The sequence below is a fragment of the Brienomyrus brachyistius genome, chromosome 6 (genome assembly GCF_023856365.1).
Source record: "Brienomyrus brachyistius isolate T26 chromosome 6, BBRACH_0.4, whole genome shotgun sequence".
NCBI classification, from domain to species: domain Eukaryota; kingdom Metazoa; phylum Chordata; class Actinopteri; order Osteoglossiformes; family Mormyridae; genus Brienomyrus; species Brienomyrus brachyistius.
The window spans coordinates 11304944-11328135 of record NC_064538.1 but is presented as its reverse complement, the minus strand read 5'-3'; the positions used below and the strand labels follow the sequence as shown (position 1 = coordinate 11328135).

Below are 23192 nucleotides of genomic sequence, written 5' to 3'. Positions count from 1 at the left end.
CCGAATTGCATGAATCTAGCACTTTTTTTTCCTTGACAGTTTACAGGAGATGTGATTGTGGTTATGATGAACAGTGCATTCTGATACTTTGTCCTGAATGGCAAGTGCAACACTGATGCTGCGGAAAAGGAGAAGGTTACAAAGCATACATAGGAAACCGGTCATTAACTCCAGACATGTAATGTAAAATTCTCAGGCTGAGACAAGGCTTCCACACAGGATTAAAGGAAATGGTTTGGAATCCAAAAAAATGTATTACAATAAATGTGAAGTATATATCAGTGTATGTAGGGAGATTTCACTAAACAAAAGTACAGCTGCAAGGCATCTCCAGGGGCTGCCAATAAAGTTCTTGACTGTGCCATCCTTTGTATATCTACTAGGACATGCAATAACTCAATCATTACCTTGGACAGCTTTGTTAGAGTAAAGCTGATAGGTGTTGCAGAGCTTCAGAGTTGCAGTCATTTTGTTTTCACGTGCAACCAAAACTTTGGCTAACCTTAACCCTAAACCTAACCCTAAACCTAACCCCAAACCTAACTCGACTCTACATTTACATTAAGCATTACAGGTTTGGGAATGAAAAGGTCAGATGCAAATGAGGACTGACCAGTATATTTTCCACTTTATTTCAAGGTGGATTGAGGGTCAGCTAATTATAAGATGGAGACGAGTCATTCTCTCTGCTGTGCAATGTGATCAGATGGAATTGACTGATGAATGATATAAAAAAAACAGTATGGAGAGTCGATTTAACAAGTTAGCATAAGATGTAGAGGTCAGTTTTTTAAAAGAGTCAGCTGGGTCAGCTACAACTGAAACTGTGATAAATGATGAACCTGAAAAAAAGTTTCGGATGGAATTTGAGTGGCTGAGGTGTACAGATGAGAAGTGCTGTCTGTTATATGAAGTGTTGTATAAATGTCAGACAAAATTTTGGCTCCTCACTTTCTGTGTGAGTCTAATATTGCAGAGAGAGACATTTGAGCTTTTGCTCCTGATTTTCTTTTTCTGGTCTTCCTCTCCGTTGATAGAGAAGAGGCACCAGTGCTACCAAGTGCTAAGTTAATTAAAAATTAATCTTTAAGCTTAGGTTTCTATGCCTTGCAAAGGATTCTGGTACACCGAACCAGGAAATTGTGCCTTATGAACATGCATTAGAGAATGAACTGTTTTGGTGAAAATGGGTGACTACACACCCTTGTTGTGGAAATGATACCGTGCTGGTTGCCATAGTTACACTTAGAAGGATGAAAATAATGAGGCTGTCGTGGGAATGAAAGGATACTTTATACCTCCCTTTGTGCCTATTTGTTTGTTTTTCTTTTTTCTGCAGTGAAAGTCGTCCAGAAAACCATGGGTCTGTTTCGGGGGCATCTTTCATACTTAACCTGGCTTATCATGCAGTTCAAAGAAACAGGTGGCGTATGAAAAGGGGAGGTCGAGTTCGCTGCCCGATGCAGGACTGCCATTGGCTGTACAGCCTTTGCTTTTACTGTTGGAGCAGAAGTGACTCACCTGAGACTTGTGCAGAAATTGGGGGGAGGGGGGCTTAAACTATATGACAGGTCATGAGACCCACTTTGTTCTGGATGTTGATCCCAACTCTTTGTGGGTCAGTTTTTGCATAATTAGTTTTTTTTCTTTGTTAAGTGGGTTCTGACATTGACATTTCTGCAGCCATGACCACTTGGACAAATCAGTTTGAAAATGAATAAATGATACATCTTTTTTATAATAATAATAATAATAATAATAATAATAATAATAATAATAATAATAATAAACTTTTTTTGAGTCATGTTTACTGCTGAGGATAGCATTTTAATGTTATGTGGTTTGCTTGCTACTCCTAAGAGGCAGCCTGAACACGTGTACCGTCCGCACTGCACGCACAGCAGGTGTGTTCCTGGTGACGCATATTGTGCAACACTAAGTCACTTGCCAAGCACGATGCTGTACGGGCCATTGCGAATGGAAAGGTTGCCTTCAGAGCGGGACAGGGTTCGCACGCCCGCACGTTTAGCGCACTCCCAGTCACGGGGGTGGCAGTGTGTGGCGCTTTGTGGGACGGTACGATCTGTTTCTCCGGTGCCCACACTGTGCGGCCTACGCGATTGAGCTTTCTGTGTTGCCCAAGCTTGACGGGAGATTTTCACAAGGACCGATGCCGTCGTAACCCTTGCTGCTAACAAGATACTGACAATTTATCGGTATTACTTCGGAACGATGTGACAATTCTGATAACCAGCATGCACTGTCAATAGCATTAGAACTGCTTGGCCAGAATAGTTTATTAAATGCAGGTGATTTGATGTTCAGGAACCGGAGCACGTACCTTAATCAGTTGATAAGGCTTAAGGGGCTTATTGTCTAACATCAGTTGATTGAAAGTTTCTTGTTTTAAGATTAGATGTTGTTTGGGGAGCATGCATATCTTATTACAAACACGTTGTTCACTTTATGTTTTATTATTACGAGTAATTAAAGATGTATATCAACACGGAAAAAGTGTAGCATTTTAATAATGGTGAAAGGATCCACATCGCTTGACTCTAACTTGGCCTACCCCTTTCCCTGAAAAAACGCTGAAGTCACGTGTTTTTTCTCTATTGAAAAGAACATATTTGTTCAGACAGAAGTCGTGTTTCTTAATTTTGGCATCACGGATACTGACACGAATGGGGGGGGGGGGGGGGGGGGGGGTACCTAGATCTGACATCACGTGTACTGCAGTGATTCTTGTCATTGTAATGAAAGGTAAAACAAGTCACGATCTATATTTGCCATATTAAAACGGAAACTGTCAGCGAGCTTACTGGCCATCAGACGGAGGTGGTGATTAAATACGAGGTCTGATGTCTGCTGTGGCTGGCGTTAAGCAGATTGAAAGGCTTTCTGAGAAAACCTGTCATATGCACGACCAGCAGCGCTTTTATTAGAAAGTACTGCGGGATCCCGGCAAGGAAGAAAGCATTAGCATGCAAACAGACGTCAGGAGTTTGGTAACCACTGGAATCAATCATCTGGCAACTATTTTTAAGTGTTTAGCTGCTACAGTCATACTAAACCGTTCCAAGTGTTGAGATTTTCGCTGTTAATTTCACTTGAAATGTACGTTAAAATATTACTGTAGCGATGCGGAAGCTTGTTTAACTCGCACCTGTTGGGTGATTCTGATTAAACGGGAGCCTGCTGTCAAAACGGTGCTAGCAGTCCTGTGGGTCAGAAGCACTTTGAAGGCATAAGGGCTGTTGAAGCGGGATTAATCGGCAGATCGTTGCCTCAGATCAGGGACAGGCCAGAGGCAGTCAGGCTTGGAGTGTGCCCTGCTGCCTTAGAACGGATCTAATGTAGAGCGCGTGGGCCTGCTCTATTTTTACAGTCATGGTAAATCACTACTAAAAATGCGGTTTTGTGTTGCTGCTCTGTTCATTTTGCAAAATATTACAGGATCCGGTGAATTTGGCTCCAGGGACAAAAAGCAACGTGCCATGCACTTCTCTCCAGGGTTATGTTGTGGCAGTGGCAGGCAGACTCATCAAGAGAGTAGCTGAGTGTGCAGTTAACGCAAGGCTGGAATAAGTTGAGTGTGTTTATCGGTTCATCCTGCTGTACAGCAGGGTATTTCAGGTGGTGTAATGCTGACAGTGTGTCTGAGAGCACTGCCGTAACTGACCCGTCCCTGATCCAGAACTTCCAGAACCGCTATAAATAGCTTAATTGTTTACGTTATTTTACCATGGTTACCGTACTTCACCCTACTTAGACTTTAACAGTCGTGGGAAAGTTTCATCGTGAAGTTTAATGTTAGGAAGGCGCCAGAAGGTCCAACGCGGTGCTCTCCGAGGGTGGCGTGCCCCCAATGTACCCCTACTGCGTTAGTGCGCACAGCCTGCTCTCTCTCCCCTGCAGTCTGCAGCCAGTGTATGGAGCGCAGCATCCCCCCCTCGACCCGCGGATATCACTTTCGTAAGTGCTGCATGCACTGTCATCCCTTCCAGCTTAGCCCCTCCTCCCATATCATTTTTTTCTTTGTTTGCTTTGCTTTGTTTTCATTGTTGCTTTTTCGGAATTCCTCAATTAACATTCTGCACATAGCTCCATTTGTACATCTAAGTTGTTTGTGCGTAACTGGCTTATGTGTTTACGTCTTGTCACATACAGTGCCTTTATCCCTGGGCTGTGTGGGCTGCTAAAATCATATTTCCTGTGACGTACTTCAAGGGAACATAAGACCCCCCCACGTGGGTTGCATGCCGGTCTTCATTTTGATCCAACTGTATTGTTGAGTTAATGCTTCATTATCCGACTTGCTAATACCCATCTGTTAATTGTGATCAGTTTAAGCAATGGGTGCAAATGCCTACTGTCTACAGAGCCCCCCCCCCCTTTTTTCAAAGAGAATGTTTGTTTAGCCTCGAGTCTTCCTAAGGGAGATTTGAGGTCAGGCGTTGGTTCTACAGACTCCACCGCTGACAGCTTTGACAGCCATAAGTTACGTCCAAATCCTTTATTTTTCATATTTTACCCTTTTTTACTTTGTAGGTCTTCTGGGTTCAAATCTGTTGTCAGATTTTAGTTTTGACTCCAGATCCGGAGTATTTTAGTATTTATAGTGCTGTCAGCTGAGAGTAGACGGGCTCCCTGCCCTCCGCATTAATATTTCTCCCAAATGTTCACGTTCGTACTCTGCCTGTCCCCTGCAGCTTTGCGAAAGAAGCTCCCAAGCCAAACGCTCTCTCTATAAAGTCCAAGAAGGTGTCCAGCTTCCACGAGTTTGCCCGCAGCACCAACGACGCGTGGGACATCGGGGACGATGAGGACGAAGAGTTCCTGGCACCCGGCCGCCACACGGCCGTTCCCCCTCCAGCGCCCACGTCGGCACCGGCGCCCCCCAGCAGCCTCGGTGTGACGGAAGCACTGGATATGGACGAACAGGCGGAGTTCAAAGAGGAAGATGGGCGGGACAAAGGGAAGATGGGCAGCAGACAGACCAATGGGAGAGTGGTGAAGTCGAACAGTGAGGTCCAGCTCAGCACTGCAACAGGTGATGATGTAACACTGTTGTCAACATCATAATCACGCCCATGTGAAGTGAATAATGTTTTGGCTCATCAGTATATGTTGCAGTCTTCACTTTTTTTCTTTTAAATCATCCACCAGTCTTGTAACCGGTCATGGAGTGGCCTGTAACCTGTCCCTGGCAGCAACTAGTTTGTATTATTTTCTGTATGTACTGGGACCAGTACAAACCACCCCAATTCTATCAGAGATGGTAACCTCATGTTATTTCTAATGCTCTGGATAATAGTGTCTGTTGCTTCATTGCCACGGTCAGCAGAATAGAGCAGATGCACAGTGTAGCACTTGTCAGGTTTGCTAGCCTAAAATGGGCTTCCTTCTCTCCTCCAGTTCGCTCTCCCTTACAGAAGCAGCAGTCCCTCCCACTCCGTCCCATCATCCCTCTGGTGGCCCGCATTTCAGACCAGAATGCCTCCGGAGCCCCGCCCATGACCATCCGGGAGAAGAGCCGACTGGATAAGTTCCGTCAGCTGCTGGCCAGTCCCAACACAGACCTGGGTGAGCTCCACCCCCTCCGCCTCCTCCTCCTCCTCCCCAGCCATCTGTGAGAATCTGGGCAAGTCTCAGAGAGAGAGAGAAAGAGAGCCTGAGAGGGCAAAGGATAGCAGCTATTTCTGTTAGATGGTCCAAAGCAGACAGCCGTCACTTGCCGGAACAGGACATTTTATAACGTCATTGTCAAGGAAACATGGTGTTCGGGTGAATAACATTTCACTGTGTCATACAGTGTAATGGTTGACCGTAGTACAGGGCATCCAGTCACAACAGCAAGAGATCGTCCCTATGACAAATCACTGTCAGAGAGATTGTGTTACTCTTACTGAGTACACACGTTAGGAAATTTTTATGGTAGGTATGAATGGTTGATTGTAAGAAGTCTACAGATTTGTCAAAATAATAATAATAACAACCAGCATTTTTGATTAATTTCAATCATCTGACATTGATATATAGACATACATTATTATGGTAAATGTATTTGAAGGTTTTCAAGTAATTTCAATCCACCTACCTGTAGTTTTGATGGGTAATTTTAATGGAACAGAAATCCAGTGGGGATTTTATACCATGCAACAGAGCAGGCAGTGCTGTTGTGCGTCCTGAGGTGTCAGTGGTACATAGCATGCTGAGAGGGTCCCAAAATACTTAGATATTATTATTTGTCACTAATGTGAAAGTACTACTGCCCAAATACCTGCAGTGCTACCTTAGTACCACATGAGGGAGCTAGTGCTCCACCCATACACTTCATAGGGACAGTAAATCGGGGCAAGTGGTTACCAGTCAATCAGAGTTGCTTCTCTACAATCCTTTGAACTGACACCAAGCTTTGTGTTTTCCTGGACTGTGTTCTGCAGCTGGCCTTATTCTACTCATAGAACACATGCTGCTAAATATCATTTTTCAAAGCATTTATCCAGGACTCAGTCAGATCAATGTTAATGTCCAGTCAAAGGATATCAGACTGGGCCTATTATGCCAGCCTGCTAGTGCATTCTCTCTCTCTCTCTCTCTCTCTCTCTCTCTCTCTCTCTCTCTGACTCACGCACACCCTCTGTTTTTGTTCAGCTGTTTTAAAGACATCCCTTTCTAGTGGTTTCAAATGCATAGGCAATTGCATTATTTTAGATTTATATTATTTTGCTGAGTATGATTTATCATGTTTCCTCGATCTTTCTCAAGCATGTGTGTCGCCTGTCTCATTATTCGAATGGCTAAAGATGATTCATACATGCAGTATTTTATTTTGTTGGAGGTTTTGCATGCACTCTGTTTTAATCTAATAGTGTATACGTTTGAAGATGGGTTCCTTTGGGCTGCTGTGTGCTCCCCTCCTTCCTGTGTACCGGCATCAGTGCTCTCTCATTTTTTTTTTTTGCTTTTTTATTTCCGCAGAGGAGCTCCGGAGGCTCAGCTGGTCCGGGATCCCACGGGAGGTGCGGCCCGTCACCTGGAGACTCTTATCGGTGAGCCCCCCTGCCCGTTCCCCGTCGCTACGTAGCTATCCGTCTTTCCTGTGGCTAAAGGAAAGTGGAGAACCTCTGGCAGGCTTGGGCGTGACGGTCAAGTATAGAACTTTTGGTGGCAGGTAACGTTGATCTGCGGTGACTTACATAACTTACCGTGTTCTTTGCTGATGCTGTTTGTGTTAAAACGGACGTGAGGAATTTGAATATTGGCTGATTTGGCGTAATTGAGGTTGTAATTCAAACTTTGGAGTGTGTTTTTATGCCACTTGACTGACAACTGAAAGGCAACTGGAGGTGGTTCAAGGTCCAAGTAACTGCCTGACTAAGTGAAAAGCAGTGCCCCCTGTAGCCTTGGAGGACCGGGATTATGCACCTAACCCCAGGAAAGCTGCACAGGAGAGAAAAAGCTTGGCAACGTGTGATATTTTACAGAACAATAAAACCCAGCAGGGGAGCTGCTGTACTGGCCAAGAAGTTGCAGTCACAATGCAGACTGTGGCCTTTGAAAGACCACTTGTTTTGTTCTATGAGGGAGGCAGAGCGGAACCAGCCAGCGTTTGGTCAAAGGCCTGAAGCTGGGGCCCGTGGAACACCAGAGGTCAGCAGTGTCTTGTCAGCCTGCTATGGTCACCTGCTGGATTCTCTCTTTCCCTGGAGTCCTTCATAATTCAGATTAAACAGGGACCCACCAAAATGGTCTCCTACCCGCAATCCTGGGCACAAGCCAAAAGGCGTGTTGTGTAACCAGGATTCACTTTGAGCAAGGTTAATTACCCACTTGCCCCCCAAGTCAGATTGCTGGTTTTTGACTGAGTGGGCAATGCTGTGTTGCTGGTCCTCTCTCTGTAGGCAGTGACCTTGTCTTTGCTGCTTACTGATATAGTGGGGGGTGGAGCCTTTGCAGAGTAAAAAATCCATAACTGTGCACAGTACACACTGAAACACAAGTGACACACTTGCATCTGAGTGTTTGCACAGAAGGGCATCCCTTATTTGCAGGTAAAAATTAAAATTTCATAAAATCTACCTCCATTAGAAGCCTCCATCTAGTGCAGTGGTTCTCAAACTCGGTCCTTGGGCCCCACTGCCCTGCTTGTTTTCCAGCTATCCCTTCCCGACACACAAGTCCCAGCTGTCTTTCAGCTTCTGATTGACTGAACACCCCTGATCCAGGTAATCAGCAGTGTGTAGGGCAGGGATAACTGGAAAACAAGCAGGGCAGTGAGTCCCAAGGACCGAGTTTGAGAACCACCGATCTAGTGTAAAAAAATTCTGTGTAAATTTGAAGATATTTAAGGGTTGCTCATAATTAAACTTCATAATTATGGTATTTTGACTAGATTACGATTCCAAAAGCTTCCACTGTACAATAAAACACATATGTTTTAATAAAGCTAAATCAAAACTGATGATAATCTGATTCAACACAAAACAGTTTCACTGTTACACCACTGTCAATTACAGGTGTTTTGAACGCAAACACAAACATCGGCATCGAAACGCTAGTAAACTGTTGCAATGCTTCAGTTGCACACAAAGCAATTATCAAATTTTACAGCTGTAATGATACTGTTCCAGTGTTTGTGCTAGATGTCTTGTGTTTATCAGCAACCAGCATTTCAGTGGTACTACTGAGAGCTGTCAACACTGGGGTCGGTTGTTGACGATGCTTCAACTGGATCAGTCACTGCACGCGTGACAGCTTTTAGATACCGTTTGCAGTTCTCAGCGTCTACCTTTAGTAGAAACTGCAATTGCTCCTCACACTTGGTTCGGCTTCCTGAAAACGACTGTATCAGAACTACTCCTCTGCATGATCATTGATTACGACGACAGAACGGGCAATGGCTGAAGCAACTTGATAACTGTGATTCTCTGGCCACTGTGTCGCTGGCAGCTGTAGGAATCCCTGTGGCAGTCTGAGCTTTGTGAACAGTGCTTTTGTGTTTTTCGTTGCGTAGTCAGCCACAGATTTGTTCTGCAGTGCGGCGAAAGAAATTTCATTCATTTGCACACGTTTAGGTGGATCATCTTCACCGTCGACTTTGTTCATAGCTGTCGCCCTTTGATCTTTGATTTCCGAAACTGATCGAGCCGTCAAAGAATGCCAGGCTCACTGTCTTCTCGGACAAATACCACATGTGATCAGCTATTCTGTGCAATGTTGCCTTTGAGATTGCAGTACTATGTACACCATATGCCAGCAGAGACTTCAGAAGTTTGAGATCATTGTTAGGTGCTGCAGTAGGCAGAGGAGCAGTACGCCAGAGATTGATGTACACTTTAGCAAGTATACTCTAAGAAGATGCAGGGTTCACGCAAACCTTTTTTTTTCACGAACAGTCAGTGAAAACTGCGACCGGAACATCCAAACCTTAAAACTGTTAATGATCTTGGACATCCATCTAGCTTGATGCATTGGACCAGGTGCCACAAATCATATACCACATGGTGGGGTGATACCAAGAAATATAAGAGTTATCTTGAGTAACTCTCGGTAATCATCTCAGAACTGTCCCAGAGCCTGACGATTTTATGGTAACTTCAAACCTCTAATTTCTTCAATGTACGTTCCTGACAAATATGCTGCATTTCTGCTTTTGCTACATGTTGCAGAAGCCATACTGATAATCCTGCAAGTTCACAACAAACCCACGCTTATTTTCTGAACCGGCTCAACACACTGTCACTGCGCAAACTGAGCTTTTTAATTTATAATATTTTGAGCCTGATAACTCAGAAAAGTCATCAATATTGTGTACTTGATCTGCATATATTTCCACTGCTTTTTGCACCAAAACAGCAACAAAACAAAACAAACGTCAGGACACAACGTGATGAGATCAAAGAAGCAAGCATGAAAAAAAACAACTAATAAATATATTTTATGTTGTCTGCTACCAAATGTAAACATTAAACAGGAAACCGTATCATCTTGATCAAGTTCTTCAATTAAACACAGTAAATTAACAATCAAGTGTCTGCTTGGCTGTCGTAGTCATGCTACAAAGTGTGTAGCTGTGCACTCTGTTCTACACTCCGTATACTTAACTTTGGACTGATTGAGTTACCCCTAAATATTAAACTATTTTAATGAAACTTTCCAATCTGTGCTTTCTCACCAAATGGACAATTTCTGGGGGGTCAGACCAACAAAACGAACAACTTGAAAAACAAGGGTCACCCTGCTGCACAGGTGAGCTTGAGGGCCGGTGCCTGATGTCATCCTCTGACATTCACTGCTCCATAGCCTCCAGTCAGCTCTCACCCCAGTGTGTGTCATCAATAAGAATTTTGAATACGTGAGACCTGAAGGTTTAGCATATTATCCAAAGGGAAAGTGCTCATGGGAAAAAATGTTCTGAAGGCAGAATGAAAAAAACGATTGGTTGGTTATCTCTCTGAACCAATCAGATGTCTTGGTCCTGCCTCCTCTACTTGCTTGGACCTACCACTTCTACAATCTGATTGGTTCCGAGGGATAACCAATCATTTCGTTCTGCCCTAAGAACATTTTTATGTTAGTAAAACTCCCCACGAGCAGGGCATGTGGCCATCCAGCTGTAGCTTAGGTGTGCCACCCAGATGCCAAGGACTGTAAGTCTGCTGGTAAGGGTTAGACGAACGGCAATGTGCTGTGAGCATGCGCCCGGACACCTGTACACACACACACACACACACACACACACACACACACACACACACACACAGGCTTCGGGCTGGCTGAGGACACTCTGCTAAGGATGCTCAGGCCTGCTTGTACAGGAGTTTATTGATATATTTTATTTATCCGTGCATTTTCACTCTTCCTTCGCGATGGATTGACCGTCATGTAGGATTCTTTATCTCCCTGACAGCAGCCCTGCCAAGCCCCCGGATGTCGGCTTGTCTGTGAGCGGTGCCTGGAGCCCTAGGTCTTGCAGAGCGGTGCGGGGGGGGGCAACGTGGGCTCACAGGCACGCTGCTCATTTTATCGGCCACTGATCCTGAGCCTGTTCCCCTCATCGTTCCCGCATAGCAATCAGTACGGGAATCAGACGTGATGCGGTAGCAGTTAAAGATTCTGTCTTAGAGGCCAGCAGTACGGATCGGCCTGTTTTATTCTCCATATCTATTTTTTTTTAAAACACCAGGGGCAGCCGGAAAAAGGTTAAATTACAGTAAGAATTATTTTAATAGAATCCTGCGATATGCTGATAAAACCGCACATGACCTTAACAGATCAGGCCTTGAGCGACCATATTAATCATAATTACCAGCAGTGATGACATGGTGCCCTCACACCTCTAGGGTTGCGGGTTCGAATCCCGCACCTGTTCTGTTGTTGGCACGTTCTCCCTGCATTGGGCTGGTTTTCTCTGTGTGCTTTGATTTCCTGCAGTCCAAAAATGACCCGGATTGAATGCAGTATGTGGATGTAGAAAGTGGGCCAGCTCTGACTGGAGTTTGTGTACTGGTATAGTATATACTTGCAGTATGCCGCTTACCCTGCGGCGAGAGTCATCTCTGCTCATACAGCATTCACCTGAGATGTTTGGCAGGGAAGACGGGCACGCAGGAGCAGCCAATGGAAAACATAAAAGGCGCGTGGCGGCCCCAATCTGTCATGTGAAATCCTCTATATTATTCATACGTAAAGCACAGTAGGGTTGGCACTGGGTGGCATCTGAAGCTGGAAACCATAAATGACAGCCGCTCTGTTTCTGGGCTGAGTCATCTGGGGTCTCCTCCCATTTTGGGTGCAGGAGGATACAGAGCTAGTCTGTGATAACCAAGCAAGACTCCAGCTGAAGAAGCGCCGCCCTAGTGGTCGGCAGTGGTAAATGTACCCAGGTGCACAGCTGCGTGGCTCACAGCCTGTACGAGGGGCACGGAGTCCTGCTGTCCATTCTGGGCCGTGATTGGCTACAGATAAGCAGACGGTGTAGGCGACGTGACTGGGAATATTCGTTAGGGCCTTGCGCACTGCCATGCTGACCAGGTGTGAGTGAATTGGCTCCTGATTGAATATGAGTTCGGAGGAATACAAACCGGGGGGGGGGGGGGACAAATGGAGGTCGGCTAGGTGAGAGCAGACAAAACGGTCTCAGTTAAGGAGGGCATCATTAGCCATGTGTACTGTTTGTGTGTGTGTGCGCCCCGTATTCCTGTCTGTGTGCCTGTGTGAGAATGTTAGTGCCTGTGTGTGTACCCTGTCTGTCCGTCTGCCTGTCTGTCCTGTGTCTACGCACATTCCTCTTTCTGTGCATGTCCAAACCAGCAGCACAGTGCAATATGAATATTATTATGCCACTTTAACAGGCATGAAATGTGGTCAGAAATACAGCCATATGAGCAGGGTGGCGAGCAGGGCCACACGATGACTGCCGTGCCGTGTCCCTGTGCCGGGGCTTTTCGCTTGCATTCAGAATGTCGCCAGTCTGTGTCATCACTTCCGCTGATGTGGGCATTAGATCGCGAGCGCCGGTGGAGGGATTAGCAGCCAGGCAGGCTGCGAGCCCAGGGGCGCGATGAGTCACAGTGCAAAGCGAGAGGATGAGGCGGAGTGACGGCAGACGCCGAGGTCATTGTGACTGTCCCCCCTCCCACTTAGGGTTACCTTCCAGCCAACATGGAGCGCAGGGAGCTGGTGCTGAAGCGGAAGAGGGAGGAGTATTTTGGCTTCATCGAGCAGTATTACCACTCCAGGACGGATGAGCACCACAGGGACACCTACAGGCAGGTGAGTGAAGGAGAGCCTGAGAAGCGGGATCACGCTTCTCGGACCTGATGGTTCACTCCCTCATGGGGCCAAACTCAAATGACAGAGCGATACAGTGGCGGCCTCCGCCCAGCACGATTGCCCTCGCAGACCCCCGGTCCTCTCACCCGGCACGATTGCCCTCGCAGACCCCCGGTCCTCTCACCCGGCACGATTGCCCTCGCAGACCCCCCAGTCCTCTTGCCCAGTGCTGCTCTCACGCATTCCCATGTCACACCCCGAGCCCCCATAGCTTGTCAGTGGATTTCAAGTGTGGTTACAGTGGATGTGCAGAGAAGACCATGAATTTGTCAATAATCAAATATTCCTTGTTAGTGCAGGAAGGGACCACTGGCTTCATTACAGCCTCACAGCTGAAGACAGCCCAGCTACTCCCGATCATTAAATTAGTTCTCCCAGCAACGAGGCGTAGCAGAGCCTGCTGGATTCTGGTTTTCTTGGTGATAGAAGATCTCCCCGTTTTAAATATTTACCTTATTTTCTTCGACTACTTCAGTTTCACCTTCCCAATAGATGTTAAATATGTATCAGCTTGGAAGGGAGTTTGAACTGCAGTATGAATTTTCCAGGAGGGATTTAGAAGAGGCAGAGGGGCCTGTTGCCGGGGCAGCCGCATGAGCTTGGTCTGAGCATTCGAACCCGGGCCCAGTCCCCCTTCCAGAAACCTGGGGTGATGGACGGATGGCGGATCCCAGGGAGTTTTGGACCATTTTAAAGGAGCCACAGAAATGTTTACAGAAATGAGTGACCTTTTCCTTTATTTATTTTGTTTGTTAATTTAACTTTATTTATTTATTTTAAACAGCGTTTCACTAATGAGTCTGGGCAAAATCGATACTCCCACAGGCTGTAAAACTCAAGTTAATGGTGCAGCACTCATGCTCGGTGTCTCTTGCATTTTACCTCTGCTTCACTCCCCCTTCATGATTCCTCCGAGCTTTCCCTCACCAAGAGTAAATCAGATCATTGTACGTTTATGGCCTGCTGAATCTCATCGGCGAGGCCCCTGTCGGTCTGGAGCCGGTCACTGATGGCCCCACCCCCCCGAAGGCCTCCCCTGGGGGGTGGCTATCGCCCCTGTCCTGCCCCAGTACGACCCACTGTGCTGGGGGCTTTAGCTGTATTTAACGCTGAATGAGGTGTCTAAGACGACCAAGCAGGCCTTTAAAAATGCCCCCCTCCAGTGTGCAGCACTCTCATTCTATTTAATTATAGGCCCCCGTTTGGATGGGATGCCCGTATTGGTTTGACATTAACCTGTGCTGCCATCCCTCGCCTCCAGGGCGGTGCTCCTGTGTCCCCTTTGACATCATGGCATAGTGGGACATGGGATGGGGCCTGGGGTGCCTGCCGGAGGGTCTCAGCAGAAAGGCTGTGTGTGTGTGTGTGTGAGGTACATTGACATTAACCCCAAGGTCGGTGCCCCGAGTCCCTCAGCAGCGATCTCCCTCACAGCCTTGTGCCGCTTTCTTCCGCAGATCCACATCGACATCCCCCGGACAAACCCTCTCATCCCGCTCTTCCAGCAGCCGCTGGTGCAAGAGGTGAGACGCACCATCCCCCCCCCCCCCCCCCCCAATTGTAGAGCAGCACTTTCGGCTGCATCCTCCCAATGCCTAACATGTCTGAACACAGTCAGCTGTTGGTTTCCTGTGGTGGGGGGGCGCCTAGACGTGTGATTATGAGTGGGGCAGAAGGGTGTTAACATGGTGTTAATGGGAGAGGTCACAGCAAGCTGAGTGTCCTGCAGCCGCATTTCTGCGGGTTGTGCCGATGGAGGACAGGCATGCGTAAAGGCTGTCTTTATATGCGTGTGCAGGATCCTGCGTGTGTGTGTGTGTGTGTGTGTGTACATTTTTAACAATGTTTGCCTGTGTGTGCGTTTACCCATGTTTGCACATGTATATATGTTTCTGCAAGTATGTGCAAATGTGTTTTAGCTAGTTTGTTTGTGTGTGCACATTTGCATGTGCCTGTGTGTGTGTGTGAGCGAACATTGGCATGTGCCTATGTGTGTGTGTGTTTGTATGTACATTTGTGTGTGTGTGAGCGTGCATTTGCATGTGCCCGTGTGTGTGTGTGTGTGTGTATGTGTGTGTGCATGCATGCGCATGCATGAGCATTTTTACCCATGTTTGCACATGTATGCATGTTTCTGCATGTGTGTGCGGGTGTGTTTTAGGTAGTTCGTGTGTGTGTGTGTTTGCATGTTGGTGTGTGCGCCTTGACAAGCAGGCATTAGCAGGTGTTTCAGTATGTTATTTTGGAGAGGGTGTCAGTGATGGATGCTCTTTTGGGTGTGCGTGTGGTGGGGGGTTGTATAATGTATTTATGCTACGTCCCAGCAGGGGGTGCTGTGGGTGTGTCAAAAAATTCCTGTCCATGTAAGAATCGTCGCTCTTGATTTGGTAAGGGAAAGGAGAGGCACGGGGTCAAAGGGCAGCAGACAGAATTTCTGAACCCCCCCCCCATCATTATTCATAGCTATACTTTCCATTTCATTTTTTACGTTCTGAGATAGAGAAAATGCAAAAATCAGATAATTCAATTTGCCTTGAACTTTGGGAAATTACATTAAACTTTAATATGGTTCTAGAATAATTCTGTTGAAGATAATTTCTTCAGAATATATATTTTTCTTAGCTTTCACACTGTGCCGCATCCATGTGAGATTAGAGGCCCACAGACTGTTTCATACTGTAGGAAATTAAAGTTAAGTGTGAAGGACTTTGGGCTCCATGGGCTGTTTTAGGAGAATTGTCCTCATGGCAACACGCTCTGCTTTAAAACTGCCACAGGTTCAGGCTGAACAGAGGTCAGCTACAAGCAAGCTGACAAAGCTATAGCAGGAAGATATGGTCATTTACAGCAGAGACACTCTGTAAAATCAGATTTTCCATTTGTACTTATATAGGAGGAACAATTTTTTTTCAGCCATGTACCGAAAGCGAGCAGCACACTGTCAGCCGTAAGGGAGACACAGGAGTCTTAGGCAGCCCTGCCAGTCAAGGCAGAGAAGCCTGTGTTGGGAAGGAATCCCCTCGGAACGTGGTTTACTTCTGTGTCCTCTTGTTAATGCAGGCACGCATTTCACATCCCAGTCATTCGTCATGTACCTCAAAGCCGGTGGTAATCAATTACAGAAAGAAGATATAAAGAAGGAAAAGTGATGTTTCGGATTAAAAGCAGGGCTCTCCGAAGCACCTGCCCGACACTGCGGTACTCTCTGCGGTCTCCTTCGGGGAGGCGTGTGCATTATTTACCCGTTATTGTCCCTGACCCGCTCCGGTGAGGCCTCCAGGGGGAGCAGTTTAGTGCCGACTCTCCCCGGAGGGACAGCAGACGCTCCCCCTCTTCCTCCACTTGCACCGGCTCTCCCACCCCTAGTTTCCCAGCGGTGTGCTTATACTCCTGCCCTGCCGGGAATCAGCTGCTCCAGCCGACATGACATCAGCCATGTTTAGGCTATTTTCACTGCTTTGGTTTCAGAGAAAAAGAGACACATACAGTAGAGGGAGTGGCAATGAAAGAGAATGGACTAGAATGAAATTAACCCCAGTACAGTGGTTTATCAATAGACTGAATGCAATTTGTATTTCAAATTTAGTGTTAGTTTGGCAAGTGTTTTACAATCCTGCTATTTACATTCCTGAGTTATGGATGTAAAATGCAATACCCAGAATCATCATAATCACATCACAAACACCATCACCACCAGTCATCTTCACCCGCATCACTACAACGACCATCATAACTATCATTGCTGATGCAAGCATTACAATAGCAATAATCTTTATGAGTACTACTATAACCGCAATTATCGTCACCATCATCATCATCGTCATTGCTTATACAACCAGCACAGTTATCAACAGCTCTACAGCTACCACAATCATCTTAATCATCATCACCAGTACCACCACCACAGTCATATCATCATTGCAGCTACAGCCAACAGTCATTATAATCATCATCACCGTTACTGCCACCGCATTCTCAATCATCACCACTGCTACAAGCACCGCAATCTCAATCATCATCACTGCTACAACCCCCCTCAATCTCAGTCATCATCACCGCTACAACCCCCCTCAATCTCAGTCATCATCACTGCTACAACCACCGCAATCTGTCATCATCACTGCTACAACCACCATAGTCTTAGTCATCATCACCGTGACAACCACCACAGTCTTAATCATCATCGCTGCTACAGCCAGCACAGTCATTATAATCATCATCACCGCCACAACCATCTGAATCATCATCACTGATGCACAATCATCATTATGGTCATCCGGGTCTCTTGTCTTTGTTTGCCCCCTAGGTGTTTGAGAGAATCTTGTTTATCTGGGCAATTCGCCACCCCGCCAGTGGCTATGTACAAGGCATCAACGATCTGGTCACCCCATTCTTTGTGGTCTTCCTTTCTGAGTTTGTGGGTAAGTCTCTCCTGATATCTTGACCAGCACAAGGTATTTGCAAAACTTTTTTTTTCTATGTTTATTTTTAAGATTTTGTCTCTGTTTACATGCATCTTTTATTCTTTCAGGCACCTTTTTAATCAGCCTTATTCTCTGATGTTACACTAATCTGGTAGCATATAGTCATTTATTTTGGTTCGAATCCTTAGTAATTGGTCTTGTCGCAAGGTTGATTGAGTTTCTTAAAATTTCTCTAGGGACTCCTCCAGAGAAGTGGTGCTGCTTTCAGTGCTCATTTCCACTGGTATTATTTTGGTTATTGTTCAAAACAAAACAATGCTTATTTAAGGTTTGTGCAGTTCCCATGTCCCACACTGGGGAAGTGTGTCTTGGAAAGCAGCTAATGTTTAATGAATTGTAAATCATCCTTTAAATAGTAAAACATGGGTGGCCTGTACCATCTGTCTTTCGCTGCCAAATGTGGCACACCAAGCAGATGTACCGACAGAACAGAGTGCATGAAAGTTTCAAATCAGAAATGTCATTCATTGCTTGCCTCTAGAGTGCAGTGGCTGTATGTTGCCTTGGACTAGAGTGAGTAATAAAGTGACTGTCTAACAGGCTTATGAATGTCGCACATGCAGACACACCATAATAACAGAATGATGTGACTGTACAGAGCAGAAAGTTATATTTTGGTAAAACTGTCACATGATGTAAATACAAAAGAAATGTAAATTTATATGTTTGCAGTGAAAACACGTAGATGTGCACTGTTTGCAGGGAAAATGACATGAGTGACTTAGGGAAAATCATATGGTTTACAAAGATAAAGAGGCAAGGAAGATGAGAAATAAATGGAACCTTTAGAAGGGGAAAAGAATAAGAACAGAAATTGTAGGGATGACGACGATGACTTAGAAACTTCAGTGTGTCTTTCAGGGACATGGGGGGTCCTGAGGTCGCTGGAAAGCGGTGTGTGACACTCCCAATATCTTTACAAGAGGATGAGGGTCCAGGTCTTTAGAGTCCTGGTGCTTCCTGTCTTGCTATATGGCTGCGGGACATGGACGCTATGCAGTGAGCTGAGATACAGATTGGACTTCTTCGGTACTGTGTCTCCTTGGGTACCATTGGCTTAACTCTGTGTCGAATGAGCGGTTGCTAGACGAGTCCAGGCGCGCTTATTCACCTGCATAGTGAGGACGCGTTAGCTGCGGCACTACGGCCATGTGGCGCGATTCCCTGAGGGTGATCCAGCCTGTGAGATCCACATTGCTGAGGACCCAGGCAGCTTGACCAGTCCCATGTACCAGCTCCCTGTGGCAGATGGATGCTCGTTTCTGGAGGGTGGGACTGAACTGTGTGTCTGCCTGAGGGGTCACCAGCCCGGATGCTGCATGACGTGCTGCATCAGTGCATACGCCCCGACCCGACCTGACCTTTCAGGGTCTGTGATAACGTTAATTACTGCGGGGGTCATCAGAAATGAAGTTAAATGGTATAAAACTGCTACATATGAATTGAATACATGGAGAACAATCCATAACCGTTACTGTATGCATGTTTGAGATCAAATGGGTTTTAGATGGAATTTCTACTTAGAATGAAGGTCAGCGTGAAGATCAAAGCCGTCTGGGTAAAATGCGGAGGTATGGGCGCCGCCTGCCTATTCCAGAGGCGGGTCCACGAAGGGGCCCTTGACTATCCGGCGGCTTCCATCCACGACCCGCTCCTGACTTCCTGGATTCACTGGCATCATCCTCTGAGCGGCACGGAGGATGGACATTCGCCTCGCTTGTCTTTGTCAGTGTTGAAGGCAAATGGAGAGCTGCCTTTTCTGTCAGTAGCGGGGATGACATGTCTGGCTCCTCCGCACCTCCCCGGGGTCCTATCGATGGCGCCGGAGACGCGGACAGGCTGGTGTAAGTGTAGCTGCTGGCAGATGGAGGGCAGCCTGTCGTTTGTGCTGTTACCCAGACTGGCCCTGAGGTGTACTGAGAATAGGCTGTCATTGCTGCTAAGAGACGGAAGACTTTAGAAACAAGGGAGAATGTGTCCTGTGCCCTTAAGTCATCCAGATTGTTTCCGTAAGGATGTGTGTTAGGGCTGGTTAATACTCGATGCTCACAGCGCATCTGCGTATGCGTCATGGCCACCATGCATTTCTGCATTGATTCCGTGCAGTCATCTGTGCATCTACGCTAGGAATCAATGTGATGTGTATGCGAGATGCAGTACCACCAAAAATTGGGGTGGCAGTATGGTCACCTGCGTTTTTATATGGTACGGTTAGTATTTAGTTTTTTTTTTTAGAATGAGTGGCCAAAACTGAACATTTTCAGAGGTGAGAGAAAATATGGACTTTCATGTGCCTCTGTGTGCAGCGTATTCAAAATTTAATGGCTGTTTAAATTTCTTCTGCTTCCGAATTCAGGTATGAAAGCAGTGTCATGTGTACAAAGTACAATGATATTCTGACTTGGAATTCTTATCTGCTTACTTTCATAAGAAACAGCATTTTTCAGTACAGTTCTGGGATTTAATCTTGATGATGAAATTTGCCAGCATCATGGGTTTTACGTTTCGCTAGAACATTTATATTGTTATAGGAAACAAAACTTAGCAAGCTTTGCGATTTTAATGACCGCTCCATTTCAGGATTATCTAGTATATGTTCAACCTTAGTTTAAAGTTTACCGCCGCTACTTATTCATGAGCTCTGCACACGCTTTCCGAGCTAATCCTAATCATTTTCATCTTTGCTGTTTAAATCACTCATGATGACATGTTCGTGTTTTTCATGCAGCTGCGATACTAGGTATGAAGTACTAACTACCTTGAGTTATCTAACAACATGAAATGCAACATTCAGCATGACGTAGTAAAGCGATGTGTGACAGAGCGAAAAACCTGTACAATGCGGAGTATATGGTGGAATATAGAGAATGCTGCAGCAGTATTACAAAATTAGCAACTCACTGCGCAGGCAGCGAGTAAAACATTTCATGTCACAACCTCGCAATCCGAGGTTTTATTATATTTACAAAGTGCACTAAGATTAAGATGAGTTTAATTCCAAAACAAATCTATAAGAAATAATTTATTTGCCATGAATTAAGTTTATGATATTGAATGAAATGTGTGACCATGCCCCAGTCAGTGAGAGTGTGTTCCCTACCCCTAGACCCCAGAGGGTTAACTGAAATACACAAGAAAGATACGCGACATCGCCGACGATGCCGTCGACTCCAGAGGGTTAAACTGGGCATAAACCTAGTTTTGCAGAGCTGTATTATGGTGTATGAATGAATACTTCATAGATGGTGTGGTTACCTCAGACCTCACGGGATAGGGCTCATCCCCCATTTCTGCAGTCCTGACCCAGGATAAGCAGTTAGAAGATGGATAGAGGGGTCTGCACTGTATCTACTTATCGAGTCTCTGTTTTCTTTAGGTCTGAAATTATAGTTACATTTCAGTATTCCTTTCTAAAAGAGTATAATGGACTGTTAGAAATCCAAATTGTTCCAGCACCGAACAGAAGGTTCTGACCCCGTCCTCCATAAACACCATGCGGGCTTTAACAGCTTTTAGATTGCACTGTGTGAAAGGCACTGCCTGTTGACCCGCAAAGCCCACTAATTGGTTCTGAAAACACCAGGTAAAAGCCCAGGGGCCGATGCCTGGCGGCGCGCCAAAGCACCGGACCGACCCGCGTCAGTACCGATCCAGAATGAAAGTGCGCCCCCCCGCCTCTCTGCTTCATACTCTGGGAAGGTTAATTACACATAGGTGCTTAAGGATTGGGGGAGAACAAAGATGGCTTATTGATCTCTTCCTGTATGTAGCGTCCCAGCAATGTCACCCTTGTACAGCCAGGGACGGTAATGCTGATTAGTCCACAGTGTCGATCAATGCCAGCCGAACTCCCCCAGCACCTCCCTGCCATGCCGTCCCTCTTTACTCACAAAGTCCTTTATTGACTACACACCTTTTAAATGGACGCCCCTTCAGATGTGTTAGTATTTTTGTCCCCCACGCACAGTGCCCATGGCTGGGGCGGCTGGACCGCAATAGCTCATGTGGAATGGGCTGCATCGATCGGTTGGATATAGCTGCATAGAGAGTCGGCTGCTGTGTGCACGGAGGGGGACGGGCGCCCCTCACTGTCCGAGACTGATAGTCGTGAGCTGGTCATTTGGCCCAGGAGTGGTGAGGGGCGGGGCCTGGCCTCCAGGAGCCCTCTAATGTGGGTCGTGACATACAGGAGGCCCCTGTGGTCTTTGGCGCTGTGATACACTCACATTCTTGGCTTTGGGGGTCCACTGGCAGGTCAGCAAACAGAAGTGCGAGATTCACTGTAAACTGCCCGTAAAAACTGTACAAAAGGCTGTAGTGTCATGCAGATGCCTGACCGGCAGACGTGCGCTGCTTCTTCTGAGCTCACTGTCCCCAGCTTCACTGCTGCCCCCGTCTTGCTCCTGTCTAGGCTGCCCCATATCACAGAGTGCAGCATTTAGAGGAGGCCCAGGAGACGCTGAAATCTTTGGCAGGCATTTGGGGCCACTTTCAACAATGTCCCAGATAGACTATAGTCTCTCTTACCTGAACCATATGAAGGAGCCAGGGTGGCTAGACATAGATGCCACTGCTGGGCTCTCTGGCCTTTGCCATTACACCATTATGGCAGCAGAAATATGGCCGCTTGTGATTGGCGGTCAGAGCTGCAGCCATGTGATTAGCGGTCACAGTTGTAGCCATGTGATGGCGGTCACAGCTGTAGCCATGTGATGGCGGTCACAGCTGTAGCCATGTGATGGCGGTCACAGCTGCAGCCATGTGATTGGCGGTCACAGCTGCAGCCATGTGGTGATTGGCGGTCACAGCTGCAGCCATGTGGTGATTGGCGGTCTCAGCTGCAGCCATATGGTGATTGGCGGTCTCAACTGCAGCCATGTGATTGGCGGTCTCAGCTGCAGCCATATGGTGATTGGCGGTCTCAACTGCAGCCATGTGATTGGCGGTCTCAGCTGCAGCCATGTGGTGATTGGCGGTCTCAGCTGCAGCCATGTGGTGATTGGCGGTCTCAGCTGCAGCCATGTGGTGATTGGCGGTCTCAGCTGCAGCCATATGGTGATTGGCGGTCTCAACTGCAGCCATGTGATTGGTGGTCTCAGCTGCAGCCATATGGTGATTGGCGGTCTCAACTGCAGCCATGTGATTGGCTGTCTCAGCTGCAGCCATGTGGTGATTGGCGGTCTCAACTGCAACCATGTGATTGGCGGTCTCAGCTGCAGCCATGTGATTGGCGGTCTCAGCTGCAGCCATGTGATTGGCGGTCATGTCCAGGGTTCACTGGGAAAGGAGGTTACAGAACCCAGCCTTCCCTGCAGCACCCTAACCCCCATCTCCATGTTACTGCTGCTATTGTGTCCATGGAGGCAATTATGGGCTTTTAGGCCACAGGCAGGGAGGGGGTAGAACGCCTAGCTGGGGGAGCACAGCCTAAACACTCAGGTTAAGTGCCTGTGTCAGTGTTTATGCAACTGCGCTGTGTGTCCGTGCGGCACTGAAATTCAATAAAAGGGCTTAAAATGGACAATTTGTACAGGATCAGGAGTTCAAGAGGAGGCCTTTCCCTTCTGCCAGTGAGTCAGGGGGCAGGGGGGTGGAATGCGACCAGATCCTGGAGGGTGGGGGGTGGGTGGAGGGGGGGTTGTGTGCAGCTCGTTCTGTGTGCTGTGGTTACAGACAAAGTGCTGTTTAAAGGAAGAATGAGACCGTTTTCAAGAAGCTCTTTGGTGCGTGGTGGATGGGCAGGGGGCCATGCTTTGGTCGGAGGGGTCCATGTGCTTTTCTGTGGAGGAGGCCCCTGTGTTTTGGTGAGATGGGTGACCCCTATATTTTGCTGGGTAGGGGGCCTCATGTTTTCGTGTTCTTTTCGCG

General features: G+C 46.8%; 1 protein-coding gene across 2 annotated transcripts in view; it reads left to right on the top strand.

Moving 5' to 3' along the window:
- Positions 1-23192, top strand: part of tbc1d22b (TBC1 domain family, member 22B) — a 41349-nt gene that overhangs the window by 1114 nt on the left and 17043 nt on the right. Inside the window, exons 2-8 of one of the 2 annotated variants that reach the window (XM_049016764.1) lie at positions 3919-3975; positions 4713-5053; positions 5419-5586; positions 6985-7055; positions 12652-12780; positions 14298-14363; positions 17147-17261. In XM_049016764.1, the coding sequence (XP_048872721.1) occupies positions 3919-3975; positions 4713-5053; positions 5419-5586; positions 6985-7055; positions 12652-12780; positions 14298-14363; positions 17147-17261 (947 nt within the window). The remainder of the gene's footprint in view (positions 1-3918; positions 3976-4712; positions 5054-5418; positions 5587-6984; positions 7056-12651; positions 12781-14297; positions 14364-17146; positions 17262-23192) is intronic. The other variant, XM_049016765.1, reaches the window with a different exon arrangement.